This window comes from Micrasema longulum, unplaced genomic scaffold (genome assembly GCF_059751315.1).
Source record: "Micrasema longulum isolate JH-2025_06_02 unplaced genomic scaffold, ASM5975131v1 h1tg002045l, whole genome shotgun sequence".
NCBI lineage: Eukaryota > Metazoa > Arthropoda > Insecta > Trichoptera > Brachycentridae > Micrasema > Micrasema longulum.
Window position 1 is genome coordinate 194,692 of NW_028279213.1, and position 18,544 is coordinate 213,235.

The 18,544-nt window shown below is 32.9% G+C and overlaps 1 protein-coding gene across 1 annotated transcript in view; it reads right to left on the bottom strand.

The window, feature by feature from the left end:
* LOC148273198 (mitoferrin-1-like) overlaps window positions 1–18,544 on the bottom strand; it is a 64,768-nt gene that overhangs the window by 6,291 nt on the left and 39,933 nt on the right. The window contains exons 3-4 of the mRNA XM_088239032.1: window positions 8,119–8,249; window positions 5,291–5,347 (exon numbers count right to left, since the gene is read on the bottom strand). Coding sequence (XP_088095158.1) covers window positions 5,291–5,347; window positions 8,119–8,249 — 188 coding nt within the window. The remainder of the gene's footprint in view (window positions 1–5,290; window positions 5,348–8,118; window positions 8,250–18,544) is intronic.

Here is an 18,544-nt window from a genome sequence, read left to right on the forward strand (position 1 = left end):
TTTAATGTTTTACTAAGGCTAATCAATAAAAAAAATAAAACGACTACTCTGGCAATACTAATAAAATGTCCACCTCGTTTTATTTAACACTCTGACAGACGGTAAAATAATCGAATTCTTAAAAAATATTATTTGTTAATTAACTACTTACACATTAAATGTGAGCGACCCTATTCCTTTTTAATCCCAGTAGTATTTTGACACTTAAAAACGACACAACACGACATAATTGAATTTAAATCGGCAGTTACGTACTAAGCGACGTCTGCAGAGTCACTAATGGCCAAAACGTAAAAACAATTAGTCAGCTTCAGTTTGGTGCGCGTACACGGTTTCTGGACTATTATAATTCTATGCTCAGGGGTTTCGTTTGAAAGTTAGCACGCATAAGAACCCACTAACAGCGTTTTTTATTTTTTACCGTTTTCTGATGAAAACCATTGATTCCATTTATCAGACATTTTTTTACAAAATCTCATTGAAACAATTTAAAGGAACTGAAATGGTTTCATGAGTATGTATCATGTCCAAAACATGTTAAAAAGACTTGTGTTGACTAAGCGCATGGCCACAGTGGCGAGCGTTTTGCAGCGCGGGACGCGGCACGGGCAAGATGCCCGCGTGCGGCGCCGCGCGCGTTTCAAGGTCTGACCACGAAGTTTACGGGGAAGTCAAACCAGTTTGATCTTGATGCGGGCGACACGACACGACGTTTTGTTCTACTTGTGTAAATTTGCAAACAAGCGGCGTTGTATAGTATTTAAAGTACTGAGTAAGAAGAAAGTCAACCGTAGAAAACTGGACTCCATCCAAAGACAAATAGCTATCAGGTCATGCAAGGGATACGGCACAACCTCCCTGGGCCCCGATTACAAATGGAAGATAAAATTTATCTTCAATTTTATCTATAAAGTAAAATTAAGTTTTCTGTATGAAAAGCAAAAATGCATACATTTTTTTCTTCTTAACATGTTCAATTATAGGTTACCGACGAAGATACTTTAAATGTTCATGCAAATATACTCATTTTCGTACACAAATATCGGTTTTTCTTATAGACAGTAGAAGATAACTCTGTTAACTTAACAATAATAATAATTATGGATAACTTATATAGCGCCATTTTTGTAATATAATACCTCAAGGGCGCTTTACAAAGTGTTTATATAAAGATATAAATTTAATTTTAACTTTTTAATTTAAGAAAAATAATGTAGTTTGTCACCACATGCGAAGAGTTTATTCAAATGATTTAGAGAACAAGTGGGTTTTAAGTTTCTTCCGAAACATCACTTCACTCTCACAGTTTCGGACTTCTGCTGGGAGAGCATTCCATGCCGTAGGGCCTGCGACCGCAAATGCACGATCGCCGAATTTGGTGCGCTGTTTGCGTAGAGGTATAATAACTTTTCCTAACATCTACGACGTAGATGTAGCTGATCCAAGCGTAAGACGTCTGTCAGCTAGTTCATCTCGAATGCAGAGTTCCCTTAGATATTCTGGAGCAGAGTTGTGCAGTGACTTATACATAAGCCAACAGAGTTTGTATTCCACCCTCTGTGGAAAACGAAGCCAGTGCAAAACTTGCCATTGTAATCGGAGCCCTGGTATCAGCTCAGGTTTTAAGTGGATTTCCAGATTTCAGGAAGTTCCTAATTGGCCTCCTACGAGTATAGAATATTCCTCCCGATTCCAACACTTAAAGATAAAATAAAGGTTCATATGAAAGCAGAAAAATCCACTTTTACGAAATATAAACCTTGTACATAATAAGCAAGGTAAATAAATAAGTGCAACTCTCATCTAAAAAATCAAAAAGAAAAAAAAAAGTTTTTTGTTTGACTTCCCGCAAACCACACGGAAAGCCGCGTCCCGCATGCCGCCCCGTAAACGCAAACGCTCGCCACTGGGCCCAAGCACATACACATTCAAATTAGAGATGTGCCGAGTACAAGTTTTACCGAGTTACCGAGTACGAGTTTTACTCGGTTTAATGTTTGCCAAACCGAGCGAGTACTCGGCCGAATAACTCGGTTCAATGAAACAAATGCTTTGTTTGGGGCGCGAAAACAGGTCCGCGGGTGCTTCCCCGTTGCGTGCGACCGGCAAGCGGCACTCCACCTCCCACCCGTCTCGGCTAATCAGTTGCTTGTTACTTTACAACAAAATAGCATTCGGTGCGCGTCAAATTGCATAAATAATTGATTAATATTATTCTTCGCGTACAGAAATTGTTCACAAGATGAGTTCACGCAAAAGATCGCGAATTCGGAAATTTCACGACGAGATTGAAGAAGATAAAACCAAAGAGAAATGTTCCTTGTGCAATTCTTTGATTTCACAAAGTGGTATTGGACATAATGCTTCTACGACGGCGATGTTAAACCATATTAAAATTAAACACAACGAAAAGTCAAAAGATTTACAGAATGAACCTCTATCCGAATGATCCCAAAATCACGAGGCGGCTGCTTCAACTTCGTCGTCGGAATCGAATGCAACAAAGCCTTCAGGAGTCATTTGCGGCAAAGTGGGACATAAATGATTCGCGGGCTACAGAAATCCACAAAGCTGTCGCCGAAATGATTGCTATTGCCAACCATTATTTATATATTATATGAAGTTACTTTAGTTAAACCGAGTATACTCGTCATTTAAACAGAGTTATTCGGCCGAGTAATAAAAAAAACGCCGAATACGCCGAGTACCGAGTACTCGGCCCACCACTAATTCAAACTATTTTTTCTCAGCAAAGTCAATAGTGCATATAGTGGGTTTTATCAGTATTCAGTATACGGACGATTTCTACTTGCACAAATTGTGTATAAATAATGATCAAATTACTGTTAAGATATCGGATGATTTTAACTTCGGTAATTTATTTATAAATAAGTATCGATTAATAGAACTCGACAGCACGTAGCTGATAAGCATTTGTCGACTCAAGTCAGGTTTTGCTAATCAGTTTATCTGGTATTTCCCCAAATTAAAAGTTCAATTGAGAATTAACTTAATTGGTAGACTGATAGATAATTATCTTTAAACTGCTAAGCGACGATATATCGTTGTTGTTAATCCGGGCAACAAAAGTCTAACCAGATTGTTGCTGACGTCATAATCCCCTAAAAGGAAATTTTGGAACTTGCTGTTGCACTTTCCCGAGAGTGGTATAAAAAAATTTCAAAAAATAAAAATAGAAAGAGTTGAAAGTTTCAAATATCTAAAATTATGTGTTACGGAAAAAATGAGTTTTCAAAAAATCTAGGATTGCGACTTAGAATAGCAAGTGCTGCATTTAATAGTATGAAAACTGTCTGGAGATCTGATATTCACTCAGTAAAAATCAAATGCCGCCTATATAACGCCTGAATAACACCCATTATTCAGTTCTATGGATATGAATCGAGGCGCATCACTAGTATCAAAAACAGCAAAATACTTTATTTCTAGAATATATGTATAATAATTACTTTGCCACGCAAAATTATTTAATTTTTATTCTGCCTGTTATAATAGCAGATAAAATTACTGAGGAAATTAACGAAATGTGTATGTATTTTTTATAAATCTTTGAATAAATAAAAAAAATGACAATTCTTTTTTTTAATACTTAACATTATGTACATTTGTATATTTTCAAGGTTTTGAGCGATGCTTACGTAAAATATATTTAGCCAATAATTAAATTTGATATTTTCTCTAAATCCAGGCCATTCAATCAAAAGCCATTCTTTGTATCGTTTGAAAGGACGAGAGCGAAATTCTATTTTGATTGCGTTAGAGTGGGATGGATATATGACGAACGAACGAACTTACGAAACGAAATTGCGACAGAATAAGCCTTCTGTTTTTTTTATAGTTATACAGGTTTATCAAATATGTGTTTTTTTAATTTCACTGTGTAAAAAAATCTCCTGTTAATGATAATATTTTTTTGCATTTTTATCATTAAATAATTCTAAATAAAGCGATGTTTTCTTATTTTTGTTTCGTTCCCGCAAAAGTGACAATTGAATACCTACATAAATACATCCATCTCTATTGTTGTGTGTTTTCTTGGAATTAGTGACCGTAATTATCTATACATACCTGTGTAAGTATATCGTAAAATGAATCATGTAAATTAATTATGCATTAAAATGAAAAATGCATTGTTACTTAAAAATCTCTATGGGCTTAAATAGAAATAGGATGTTATAATACGAAAATTTAAAAAGAGTCAATTTTTAACTGAATCTTTGTATAATTTTATTTTGAAAAATACATTCGTTTTTTGTAATTAAATGTGAAAACTCGATAAAGAACGAGCATAGAATTTAAGTGTCGAAGGTATAAGTATTTAAATGATTATGGTAATCCAATTTCATTCTGAGTTAGAAATAATTCATTTGCCAAGTGAGTATCTATGTGACCCTCGGTGCAACGTGAAACAGTGTGTGTTCGAAAATTGCAATTGTGTGCGTTAGTAGTCTGGAACCATTTTGACGAAATTTTCTTTACCACGCGCGAGTGATGTGCCCTTAATTTAAATTTACTTCGTGAAGTAGTATATACCGCGCATGCTACCAGAATAACAGCCATTGCAAAAAAAACATTTTTAAAAATTACTGTAAAAAAAGCACTAGTTAAGGCTACTCCGTATCACTCCACTTGCAAAATTAAAAAAAAAATAAACGTAAAAACAATAATATTTTTAACAGTTAAAGTATTTACAAAAAAATCTTATTGGTAATGGATTTATATGTATCAACCCCAGACTAGTTTTATAAAACAAAGAAAAATACCAAAACAGTTTAAAGTTATCCAAAAGTAAGTACCTACCGTCAGTTACAAAAACTAGCTACGAAAAAAAGAAAAATAGAAGGCTAATAGTCTAGAAACGTTTGTAAAGTTGAATTTGCAATTAAGATTCTATGATTTTCATTAATATTCAATGATAAAATAATTTATCAACGAGAAACGAAGATAATAATGTGGATTAAAAAATAAGTTCAAAATAATGCGCCTCGCTGTTATGCTAGTCCGAGAAATTAAAGATTTACTCCAATTTGAGATCATATATATATATATTTTAAAATTACTTTTTGAAAAAAATTTATTAGGATTTTTTTAAATCTTACCATGAGGAATGTTCCTCTGAAGTTTCGCGGTCTGGTCATGAAAAACCCTGTATATCTAATATCTTTCAAATCTTAAAAAATAACATATTTTATAGCGTTTGCAAGACGTAAATCAACAGAAAATAAGTGCTCTGACCTATAAAGAGTTAAAAATAATAAAATATTATTACCTTCAGTAGGATTTGAAATTCCATCATGGACCAATGATGCTAAACACCCTGACAATCCTGAAAATAACAAGAAAAATATTCATTAACAGTCTACAAAAATCAAGTTTTTCACCGTAAGTAATTATTACCATAAGTGGAAAAGCCCTAACTGATTTCAATCGAGAACTAAGGAAAGAAAATAGAGCATCTTGGAGGAATTTCTGCGATGAAATCAATGGAGCCGCACAAATTTCAAAGATTCTCTCTCAAAAACGTATCCATCTCATTTAGGACTACTTAAAAGACTTGATGGAACATTAAAACGCGGAAGAAACGCTGAGGCTTATGGCCCAGATTCACTTTTACGGTTCGGTGACGAATGACAAAAGAGAGAGCCACCCTATCCGGCCGAGGACATTTGAAAGACCGGCGATCGAGTACTGAAGAAGGGCATCTCTTGTCTTTCGACTACCCCAAGGGAAGTGGGCAATCAGCAACGTTATGGCATTCAAAACTGGGAGAGAGAATGACATCTTCCCTGCTCTCCTATGGCAGGGATTAGACGTCATCCTACCTGTACTAGTAATTTTTTTAGAGCTAGTTATGCATGGGGCTATATACCAAACAGCTGGACCGGGTAGCCTTCATCCCAATGGCTGGAGATAGAGAGAAGTCACACCCCAAGTTCTACAGACACAATCAGAATCACCTCTTTCCTTCTTAAAACAATGGAGAAGGTGATTGAGACCACTCTAAAAGTGGCACCTCTTCATGTTAATCAACATGCCTATCAAAAAGGCAAGTCCACAGAGACTGCACACTTGCATGAACTGACAGAGCAGAGAAGGCACTTGATGATGCCCTTTGTGGCTTTCTGGGTATTGACGGAGCTTTTGATAACACTGGTTGAAAATTCTGGTATCATTTATTAATTAAAGTAATGTTATAAACACAGTAGAACTCCGTTGATAAAAAATAAAGTTATCGGGAAATAAAAAATAAAGGAAATGTTATAATAACAAATAAAAAAGGGCGCTGGAGGCCGGCGCGTTTCTTCGTCAAAGCAATTTACTTTGCTGGACGTTTAAGTAAGTTTTTATGTGAGAACGTCTGACATTCATTAATCTGGATGGTTAGAGTTTTACTGTAAATATTAAAATATCAATCAGGGAAAGATGATAAAATATCAATATTGGTAAAAGAAAGAATGGAGGAATTAAATTGATAGAGTAAAATAATAAAGCAGAGTTAACATGAGGACAATAACATAGACAGGACAATACAGAAACTACAGTACAATAGTTGTTCAAGCACCGTAAACAGCCTTGACCGCGCAGATAACGGTGGGGCAAAATCAAATGCAGAATGTTGCGAAAATTAATACGCAGTGGTGGGGGTGAGCCATCGTCCTGCGAATAGCCTGCCGCCGATCTCTAGGACAATGTCTTAGTCCATTAGTTTGTCTTCCAAATTTCCGTTCACACTAGGACAATAGGTCTAAAGCTGAGACAGGATAGTATTGTCCTGTCCATATGTGGACTACGCATAAAATTAGTACTAATAAATTATTATTATTATACACTTAACAATGAGGAAGTTCAGTGCTATGGGATATAAAAAATGTTTTCTTACACGCTGTAAAAATTAAAGTATTTTGTTGTACGGCGAAGTTTCTCTAAAATGAATGAACAAATTGACCAAAATGGTTTTAAAAAAAGTGAACTACTTTGAATTACAATATTTGAGTTTGTCCAAATTTTTGTAGACAAAAGACTGGATTTCACCCCCTCGGGAGTCATTAAGATTATCAAATTACAAAAGGGATAATACAAATATTCTAAATGAAACCAACTGGTCCAAGACAAAGTTTAAAAATTGGAAAATTGTTTTCAGGCGTTGCCTAGTATGTGAAGTAATTCAGTCAGATGAATCTCTTCACAACAATAAAGGTTTCAGCTCTTTAACTTCACTAAAATCAACAAATGGAAGAATTTAAGACATATGGATGTTCAAAAATAGGCAAAATGGTGAATGTTACACAGTGTGTAAAGTGGCCACTTAAACCAGCCAATGACAGGTCATAAGCCCTGTAAATGCCTAGACTTACATATTCCCTTATTTAAGGTATTCCCCATCCCTGTTGTAATTTGTTTACTTTGAATTACGTCACGAGTCCTTGCGAATCAACGAATGATAGTGTTATGATAGATTTCCGGTTTACAGGAAGCCAATTCACCACTCAGCAGAACTCACCATAGAGAACTTGTCACGTCACAGACGGAGCAATTTTAAAATTGCAAAACTTTAAAAAATCGTAGGGATTGACCAATGACATAAAAATATTTAAAAAAACATTTTTGCCCAAGTTTGATAGTCTATTAACAAAAAAAACCACTGGACCTCCTCATTGCAATAAAAAATACTTACGTAATGGTTATTTAACCCATTTCGTATTGTAGACTGTAAATATCAGATAGAATAACATAACAAATGAAAAGTTGATGAATAGAAAGCAGATAGCTGTTAAACTGCCGGTATGTACAGAAAAATATATCCATATTATGTGCTGAAGCATTTTCAGCAAGCGAATTGCTCTTTTGATGGGTGAATTCTGACTTGCATTCGTACGGTTTCTGGGTGCGTAAGTGCATTAGAGATCTCGCTCTGATATAATAATTGGGAACAAAACTGATCTCTTTCAATATAATACTATGGATTATAATGATACACTTCCAGAAATCAGTTTCCCAAGAAAAATATGACGATATTTGAGGATGATGTAAAATGATCCCTGCTAAAAAAAATGGTTAAATCAGCTATGAAGAATGAAAAAGATGGTTTGGACTTACCGTAAACAAAATGTTCATATCTAGGACTGAATACTCTAGTTAAGGACTCCTTCGCGTATTCATATGTACTGAAGTACAGCGCGTGTGCTGGGCCAGCCCCCGCGACAACGGCTGAAATTCCTCGCAAAGGCCTGAAATCAACCCAAATAATAACAATTAAAGTTAGGTTATGTGATCAGTGTTTCATTTTCAATCAATGTTCAATAAACAGTATCATACCGAATTAATTTTGGTGTCATATCAATGACTTAAAAAACAGTATAGTACCGAGATAATTTTGGTGTAATATCAATGTTCTATCAACACTATCTATCATGTTAAATTTGGTGTTATATCAATGTTCTATAAACACTATCATACAGAGTTAATTTTGGTGTCATATCAATTTCTTATAAACAGTATAGTACCGAGTTAATTTTGGTGGCATATCAATGTTCAATAAACACTATCTACCAAGTTAAATTTGGTGTTCTATCAACACTATCTACCAAGTTAAATTTGGTGTCATATCAATGTTCAATAAACACTATCTACCAAGTTAAATTTGGTGTTCTATCAACACTATCTACCAAGTTAAATTTGGTGTCATATCAATTTTCTATAAACACTATCATAGCGAGTTAATTGTTGGTGTCATATCAATGTTCTATGAACAGTATCATACAGGATAATTTCTTTGCCATATTAATGTTTATCAAAAAATCTTATTGCAGTTGTTATTGTGATGTTAAATCAGTGTTTAATTCCAAAAAGACTTCTAAAAAACCCCTCTAAACGGTGAATGAGTTTTGATAATGTTTAAATAACAATAAATGTGGTTTATTTATGGTGGCTGATTAATATCAAGTACTTTTCATTATCACTTTGAAATAAAACCAATAAACTGATGATAAACCAACCAATCTGATAAAAATATATTGTTTTTCCATTTCAGCGTGAAACAGTTGATTCGAGGTATTTTATATATCCACAAAACCACGTATTTTTCTAAGAAAATTATGATAAGCATTAAAAAGTACAAAGTTTTCGATTCGAAAGTTTACAGTGTTATCTAATAATTTATTCATTTCATTCATGTAGAAAGAAAAAATTGAAAATTTCACCTAAGAGGTGATTACAATCAAAGGTAAATGCTTTTCATTCATTACTAGTGTCATATATTATTGGCCAACCTTTTTTTTTTTGCCGAAGATCCTATTTAGTTTCCAAATTTTCATCTTCGTTTTCGAAAGTAGTTTTATTTTGTAATTCTGCCAAATATGGAGCAATAGTATAGTCATTTACGTTGATGGAAAGTTGCATTGTATGAAACATTATCTATATGGAAATTGCGTCATAAGAATACTGCGTGTATCTACATCTATACTATCTACGAGGGGGTAGATGTGTACCATTGGGTATAGGTGCCCTAGATAGCTATCGATGTACCTAACTCAAAACTCAAAGATACAGGGTCCATGGTGTACCACTCGGGAGAAATTATCTTTGACTATACCGTAATGGTGAAGGTGACTCCTCAAGATGTCCCTCACCTGTTGATGCAGAAGCATGGGTGAAGATCTTTGCGACATCCCATCGGTGATAGGTAATAAAGAACTCACACGAGAGGCAGTATCACACATGATCAATATAGTGCAGGCAATTGGTAAAATAAACCAAAGTAGGGAACAAAATCTTGAACACTCTTCTATTGGAACGGCCTGTTGATAACTGCCAACAGGCCGGCTTCTGCTGAAGAGTTTTAAGTGGTTTCCTCTCCACACGAGCAAATGCTGAGAATTACCTGATTGGGCCACATTATAATATCCTTTCTGATCCTACCAGTTTAGCTAAAATAAAGTAATATAATAGCAGAAAAAACCTCTTTTTGAAATACAAACCTTGTATATTATAAGCAAGGTAAAAAAAATGCAACTCCCATATAAAAAAATATTTTTAAAAATGGTGAAGGTATGGCTTCCATATCCTCCGATTGCATTCGCCCCCTAGTACTATTTTGATTAATGTTGTACTTTTAACAATAAAATTCGGACACACTGAAAATATTGTTACTATTAAATCCATTTTGATATAAATAAAAAAAATAAGAGCAGAATTTTGATAAAAAGTCAAGTTGATAAGTAGGTTTAGAGGATATCGTTAATAAACTGAATTTTATTATTCTAAAATAATTAGTTAGTTACATAAATATACTTGTTTCGTCTATCTGTATTGAATAACCACATACGACCTGTTTATATTTTTATAATTTGTGATTAAGAGGAAAGTATTTTTAAATGAGTATTAGAATGCATGCAAACCGAATAAGAATAGAATCTTCCGCTGTCAATTCGATCTACATTTAAGCCATAGCAGAACCTCTTTCATTTTGTCGTAACTTTTAAAATTCCAGATAAATTTGACAGATTTTGGGGTGCTTCCAAAAGCAAAATACAAGAAAGTAAAATAGTCCCAATTGCGATAAGTTTTGCTAGATGATATCATGCGAAATCAACAGTGTAGTGGTATCTCTATCCATTTTAAGCAGTTTAAGCATATAGATATTTACATGAAAATGTTCATGTTGCTTGTGGCACCTAAAGGGTTAAAAGAATCGGGTTGTGGTCCCGTAGCTAGTAACGCAGACTTACAGATCAGAGGTCCGAGGTTCAAATCCCCCTCTACCTCAACTTAATTTTCATTTTTCAATAGTGAGTTATTGGCCAAAATGGCCTCCAAAATTGAAATATCTGGGTAAATAATAAACGCAAATATTCATTTAAAAATATCATATGTCAATTCAATCGGGTTGTGATCCTGTGGCTAGTGTCTCGGACTCACGGACCAAAGGTCTGTGGTTCGAATCCCAATCTACCCCTTTAAACTTAATTCCATTTTAGTTATTTACAACTCGTTAAAAATGCCCCTTTCGAATTCTTTTCTTTTTTATTAAAAAAAATAAAAAAATCTTTATGAATGAAATTATTTAATTTATTTATCAGGTTAAGCTATTTTTATTATTTTATTTATTTAGTTATTATAATGGAAAGTTTCAAAGTTGAATAAAAATAAGTGGCCTAAGTGTTTTTATTTAAATTTTTATTCTAAATTAATGACTTTGAAGTTAATAAATAATTATGTGGACTCTTAAAAATACTCATTAAAGATATTCAGAATATACTCAATTAAAAATTATTTATAACAATAAGATAAATAAGCGCGTTACGTAAGTTAAAAGAAATTTGTTGGGTAATAATATAAAATTAAATAAATTTGATAGCTTATGCTCTTAATTAACTCAATTAATAAAAAATACAAATGTAATGTTTACATGTCATTATTATACTTCATTAAAAGAGTACCTACCTAAATTTAAAATTGTAAATTTGGTTTGGTTATAATTAGTGATTAAATATTTTTATCTCACCGATGTGATTATTGTTGTTACATCAATGAAATGTTTTTATAATGAGAAAGTCTAGCTACCTTATTTGTTTATCATATTATTTATTTATATATTCATAAAAATACATTTATTACAAAAAAGAATAACGTATCCCGAACTCTGTTAGGCCAAGAGTCCTCTGTTGAGTTGGGATACAACTTAATTATAATCAATTGTTTTCTTAGCAAATTTTTTTTAACTTTTCGATAGAAGAATCCTAACTGACCTAATATTACTTTGGAAAGTGATCAATTCATTCATTGACTGTCCAGATTTGCTGGAGTTGGTGTGTTTCCGTGTACCTAAGCCTCGATTAGGATGGGAAAATAAAGACGTCATACCTTCACCTTGACGGTATAGTTGAAGATAAATTCCCTGTAGCGATTACAAAGATATACTACCGACCCCTAACCTTCAAGTTTTGGGGAGGTACATCGATATAAAACAAGGGGAAGCGTACGTCACGGTACACATATCTACGCTATAAAATGACATAGCTTCAGTATGACGTCATAGTTGAAGATAATTTTTTCCCGACCGAATTCTAATATACGCTACCGATCCCCCCACCATCAAGTTTTGATGTAAGTACAGCGGTTTGTATCGACGGGTCTATAACCCCTCGACAGATTATGAAAAACGAGCGGCTAGATGCAAAAATAATCTCTGTAGGTTCTCTCCTATAGTTAGAAAGTTACGACTGTAAAAAAAAAGAGTTATTATATTTTTTCCATATGTTTTACTATCTTTCTGAGAGATCGCATCAAGAGCCGGCGTTGTAATCGCTACGTACTACCTCAGTAGATAAATGCAGATGATCGTTTAGCATATCGTTTAGGCAATGGTTAAAAGTCATATAAAAATCATGTTCAAGCGAGAATTTTTGGTTTGAATTGGGATTTATTAGAGTTTATAATCGCTTTGAGGTGGACACTTCCTATTAAAGAAGCCTATTTAAAGTATAAATGAGAAGTATTTGAAATGTTATGACGTAAGGAACGCGAACTAATTTTTAGCGGTCATTCATTCATTGGCTTATTTCGAACATATGATGTCGATATAGCAAGTAGGTAGAACACACTGAGGTAAGATACAAATAGTACAGAAGTTAAGTATACTGTCTCGATATAAACAAATGAAGATAGCGTTCATAATCGAGGCACTGGTAGCGAAAAGACTATTAATTTTAAGTTGAATGAGCACATTGAATTTAAAAAAAAAAAAAGTCATTTGGCTACTGGTTTTGTTGGTCTTCCCATAAATAGTGATCATGCAAAGTGGCGGTTTTGCATTTAACCCTCTCAATTGGTCAAAAAAGCGAGCGAGCGAGCGATCACAATGAACAATAATGAACATGCGTAAGTTATCGCCGTCATAAGTCAACGCGTGTGTTATCTCTAAGTCAACGCTCGTGTCGGTTTGTTTTTTGTTTTCCTTGTAAATAAATACAGTTCACTGGCGAAAAATCGGCGTTTACTATAAAAAATAATACAATATATTGCATTTGCAAAATAGTAAGGAGTATCTAATACAAAAAAGTGAAAATTTAATTACAATTACTATGGCGACTGCTTTTCTTGACATTTGCCTCGCCAACCGCCGCCGGCTAAATGCAATAATTAGCGTGATAAATAATAAGTAAATAAATAAATAAAAATAGCAGTTTTGGAATATTTTCAAATATTTACAGCGGTGAAATTCGAATATGTGATTGCACAGCAGGATTATACGTCGCGAAACGTAAATGTTTTGACATTGAATATTAGGTGTTCACGGATGTTCCATTGGGAACGCGAATACGATAAACAACCATGGCGAGAAATTGTTATCACGTCGCTTATTAGCACATCGATAGTTATTTGTGATTGAGCACAGGTAACTTCAAAATCAGCATTTGTGAGATAGCCGCTAAAAACACATTTTTTATCCTCCGTGAATGTTACAAATAGACAAGTCGTTCATTCAAATCATAATTTGTATTTAATGAATCACGGCATGTCTATTTGTAGCATTCGTGGAGGAAGATACAAATGTGTTATTTATATTTATTTATAATTACCCCACGAGATATTTAAACGACATATTAATCATTTAGAATACAAACAGGTGCAAAGGTTAAATGATTATAAATAGAAACTTTTAAAAAATGTATATATAAAAATAGTAGGGCCTGCCATCCAATAACATGTATTCACTTCATTATACTAAAATAAAGCGACGACGGTTTAAACCATAGAATTCATATTTGAACACATCGGACTGAGTCCAATAATTCCCCACTTAGACGCACTTTCGCCGCGCGCATACTTGAAGTCATCGGGTAAAATTGCCAGATCGCGAAGAATATACACATAACACAAATGTAAGGTAAAAAAAAAGCAATGTGTTAATTTCTCTAAAATTTTATTGTGCACGCGGAAACATTGATTGACACAATAGAGTAGATACGTAAAGGGTAATTTAATAAGAGTAATTGAATTAATGAACTTTGAACTTAAAGTATTAAACAAATTTTATTTGACATGAAACGGATATTTTTATATTATGTCAAATAATATTTGATGTTTTGAAGATAATGTCGGTCAAACGTCCACCACAGAGTTGTTTAATCTGAGGTCGAATTTTCATTAGTTAGTTATAAGATGAGCAAAGTAGGGTAAAAAAATTCTACCCTGGCAGCACTAACGAAATTTCCATTTTGTTTCTTCGACAATCTGGCAGATGGAAAAATAATTTAATTTTTAAGTAATGCATTTGTTATATACACATTCATTAGCTATTTACACATGAAATGTGATTGCATCCTGTTTCTTTAAGATCCTAGCAGTATTTCTTCACTTTAAAAGGACACAACACGGCATAATTGAATCAGGAGTTGCGTACTGAGCGACGTCTACAAAGAAACTAATGAGTCAAAACGTAAACCTACTCATTTATGAGTAGTTGAGTCGCCTTCTGTTTGATGCGCGTATGCGGTTTCTGGACTATTCTTAATTCTATAGTTTAAACTATATAAAAAATAAATATACTGTAAATTATAGTAAAAGAAACATGGACAAAACAAGGAGATAGTGGGAATGAAAAGAAGAAAATTGATGATCGAAATACGCTGCATTTGGTTTACAAATGCAGTGCTCTATGAACCATCGGTTGCGGAAAGGGACGTGCTGATGATGATGATTATTTTATTTATTTATTTTGAACTTTAAATTGATTTATTTTACTATTTATTAATAACATTGTACATACATTTATTAGAGACAGAGACACAGTTTTTAGCGACACAATCAGGAACGACTCATTCCAGTGAACTTGCCTCGACTCGCTAGAAAATACGTGTTGAGTCGGGGCACAAATATACATGTATTTTTATACATATAAGGGCGGGCATATTGCCTTAAGACAATTTCTTCCTACCTACCCAAACAGTTCAATTTGAGAAAATAAGAAGTATATGAACATTTTGAACATATTCTAGGATTTTATAATTTTACAGAATATTATAATTTTACACAAAATTAAAATATACTAAAAATCTACACTATATTCTGAAGCGGTGGAGGGGGGGGGGAGGAAACAAAAAGGGAAAAGGAAAAACTAAAATATTTAGATAGTGACATTTCAATCGTTATCTAAATATAAAAAAAAAAGTCTGACATTGCTGGGTAGAATATTCCACAGTCAAGCAGCTACTACTGTGAAACAGGAGGCAAACAAATTAGAGCGGTGAATATAATCTTTCGTTACTCATTACTAGAAAGAACAGATAGTCCATGTTGTGATAGACATTGGAAGAGCTCTTTCAGATAAACATATACGAGTAGATCATACTAATATGACACTACCTCAATTTGGTTCTCATTTTCTAATGTGGTTATTTACGACTAAAGGAAAAAATTCTTGTAAATGCGTGACCTTCATATTCCTTTCTTAAAAATATCTTCATCTCTGTTGCAATATTGTAAAATAATTAAATTATACACGTCTTAGCTAGAGGCCAGGCGGGCGGCTGCCAGGGACGCGACTCTTAGGGGGGGGCGCACTTTACAGACCCACAGCCTTTTCTCTTTCTCTTCCTAGAAAATAAGTCTTGGGGGCGCAAACTTAAAACCTTACCAGGGGCGCTCATGACCCTAGCAACGGCGCTGATTATATAATACTTTATATAAATACTCAAATACACCTATCAACAAAGACCCCTTGTGTGACCCCTGAAGATAGTGTTAAATTGTGGGTTTTACCACACTTATTTATAACTAAGCACAAGATTTAATTTCAGTCAACAGTATCTAACTTTGTTATTTAGTAAATACATCAAATATATGCAATCTAACTCAACAAACTCAACAACTCAAAACTCAAATACAACTCAACAAACTTTCAAAATTTTCCTTCTTTTAAAAAACACGCTCTATCCTGGATTTAAACTAAAGATATGAACTCTTTTTTCTATGATATATTTTGTTTCCCTTTAATAATCCTTTTTTAATTACTTTAAAAAAAATAAAAAAATACCATATAATCTTTTACAGAATATTTTATTTTCTCTTTACACTATTTCCTCATCCCTTATCCTTCTTACGAGCTCTTTTTTTTCTCATGTCTTCTATAATATATTATTTTTCTCTTTACTGTGTAACATGTTCTCTCATTATATTTGTGAAAAACTTTAACTGGATGTATGTACTATTTTTTATATTTTGTATTCTTATATAACAACTGTTGTTTTTCCTTGATAAATAAAATAAAAATAACTGTCTATTTATTATAGGAGCAAAAATTCATTAACATTTTCTTGTATACCCACGAACAGGCCATGCCTTTGTGGGATTTTTGTTTACTATGTTTACTATTAATATGTATTTCATTGCTATGTAAAAAACAAAAAAATAAAATTTTAAAAAAACACATGCGATCCCACATTCTATGCATTGCTGCCCCCATTATACATTTATAATGGTGTGTACACAACAAAAGTATTTTTATTTATAATTTTGTATATTCAGAGCCAGCCCAGAGACTATGAAATATTCTAGTGTAAAAACACCTTTTTATTTTATTTTTTTATTAATTTATTGCAAAAAAATAATATACATACTTAATAACAGGGAATCTATATAAAACCAATTAATGTAAAATGAAAACGGAGTATTCTCTGTTTATGATAGTCTCCATTTAACATGGCACAGCCTGTTCTAAGATGGAGATTTTTATCTTTAGAGCGTAAGTAGTCCTATACTAATAAAACAATAACATAAAAAAGAAAAACTAAAACTACTTAATTATAAATGCCTAGCTAATCAAATGTACGAAATTAAAAATCATTATTATACAAATATAAAGTATATATATGTGCCAAGAATACATGTTACTTAAACATAATATTTAAAAATAAATGTTTCATTTCAAACATTTCGGGAATCGAACATAAGACCTCTTAAATAGTAGGTAAACACGCTGACCACTACACCACGAGGCCGACATTGTATGTATGTAAAATAGCATACGTTTATATTTTTTTTTCAAAACATGTTTAATTACAGGTTACCGACGAAAATACTTTGAATTTTCATACAAATATACACATTTTTGTACATAAATATCGATATTACTATATACCGTTTCGATTAGAGATGGGCATTTTGTTTTTTTTATAAAAGTAGGAATAACAGTTACCGTTTCACAAATTAAGCTGCTTCGTGAAGACGTATAAAAAATAACAAATTTGTGCAGTCTGCGGACCCCCCCCCCCATTCATTATTCAAGGCACGTGTGTTTATAAGGTGCTAATTATGAATTATTATCAAAAAGTAACTAACGGCAGAAAACAAAAAATAGCATCCAGTAAAATTTAAACGGTTTCTTTGAAACGCATTTTATCTTTAAAGCGGCGTAGGCTCACATTTCTTTAGAAAAGTGTAGTTTTCCTGTTTGTTTTTTATGTCTTAAATGTTACAACTGGTTATGACACTGTTTCGGTTTAATTTGCTACTCCGTTTTGGAAACACCTTCAGTTTTTGGTGTTCTTTTATAACGGTAACGGCTTCATGCTGTTTCAAATTTCGTTTTCAAGATACGGATGGACAAGGGCACAGGAATGCGCGGGTGTGGGATGGAGTGGAGACGAGCCGGGGAGATTTCACGCGTGTATGTGTATGAAAGAATGAAGAAAATATGATTGTTCAATCGTTGGCATAACGGTGAATGTCACACAGTTTGTAAAGTGATCGTTTGAACCAGCCAATGACATGTCTGAAGCCAAGACTTTCGCATTACCCTCTCAAAATCTCTGTTAAAATATTTGTACGTAAACCTATTAAAACCTATCTGCTGATATTTAAAAGTATTATCGTTCCCCACATTGATTATTGCTCCAGTATTTTATATTTAAGTAATGAAGGAGATCTAAAGAGACTCCAAATAATACAAAACAAAGCGACGAGGAAATTATTAAGATGTGGGAGACGAACAAAAGTTAAGGAAATGATTCAACTTCTAGATATCATGACAATTGATCAAAGAATCAAATTCAATGTTGCTAATGAAATAAACAAAATTATTAAAAGAATAGTTCCGAGATATTTTCAAAATAAACTAAAAAATAATGAGTTCTTTCATAACTATGCAACAAGAGGATCTAAAAATATAAGACTGGAAAAGAAATCAAAAGCAATGTCCCAGAACTGCCTTATGTACAAGGGAATACAATTATTTGAGGAAATGCCAGAAAGCATAAAAAATTAAATAAATGTAAATATATTTAAAATTAAATGTAAAAAGTATATATGTGAAAAATATTAGGTAATATATAGTGTAAATAGTGAATATAATTAATGAAAATGTACATATGAAACAGTTAATATAATAAATTAGGATATATAATGATAATGTTAGAATAAGTATAGATGTAAATATTGTGTTGTAAATATATATTAGACTATGTTGATCATATAACTAAATAAAATAAATAATAAAATTTTGATGAAATCCTTCGACGGTTGG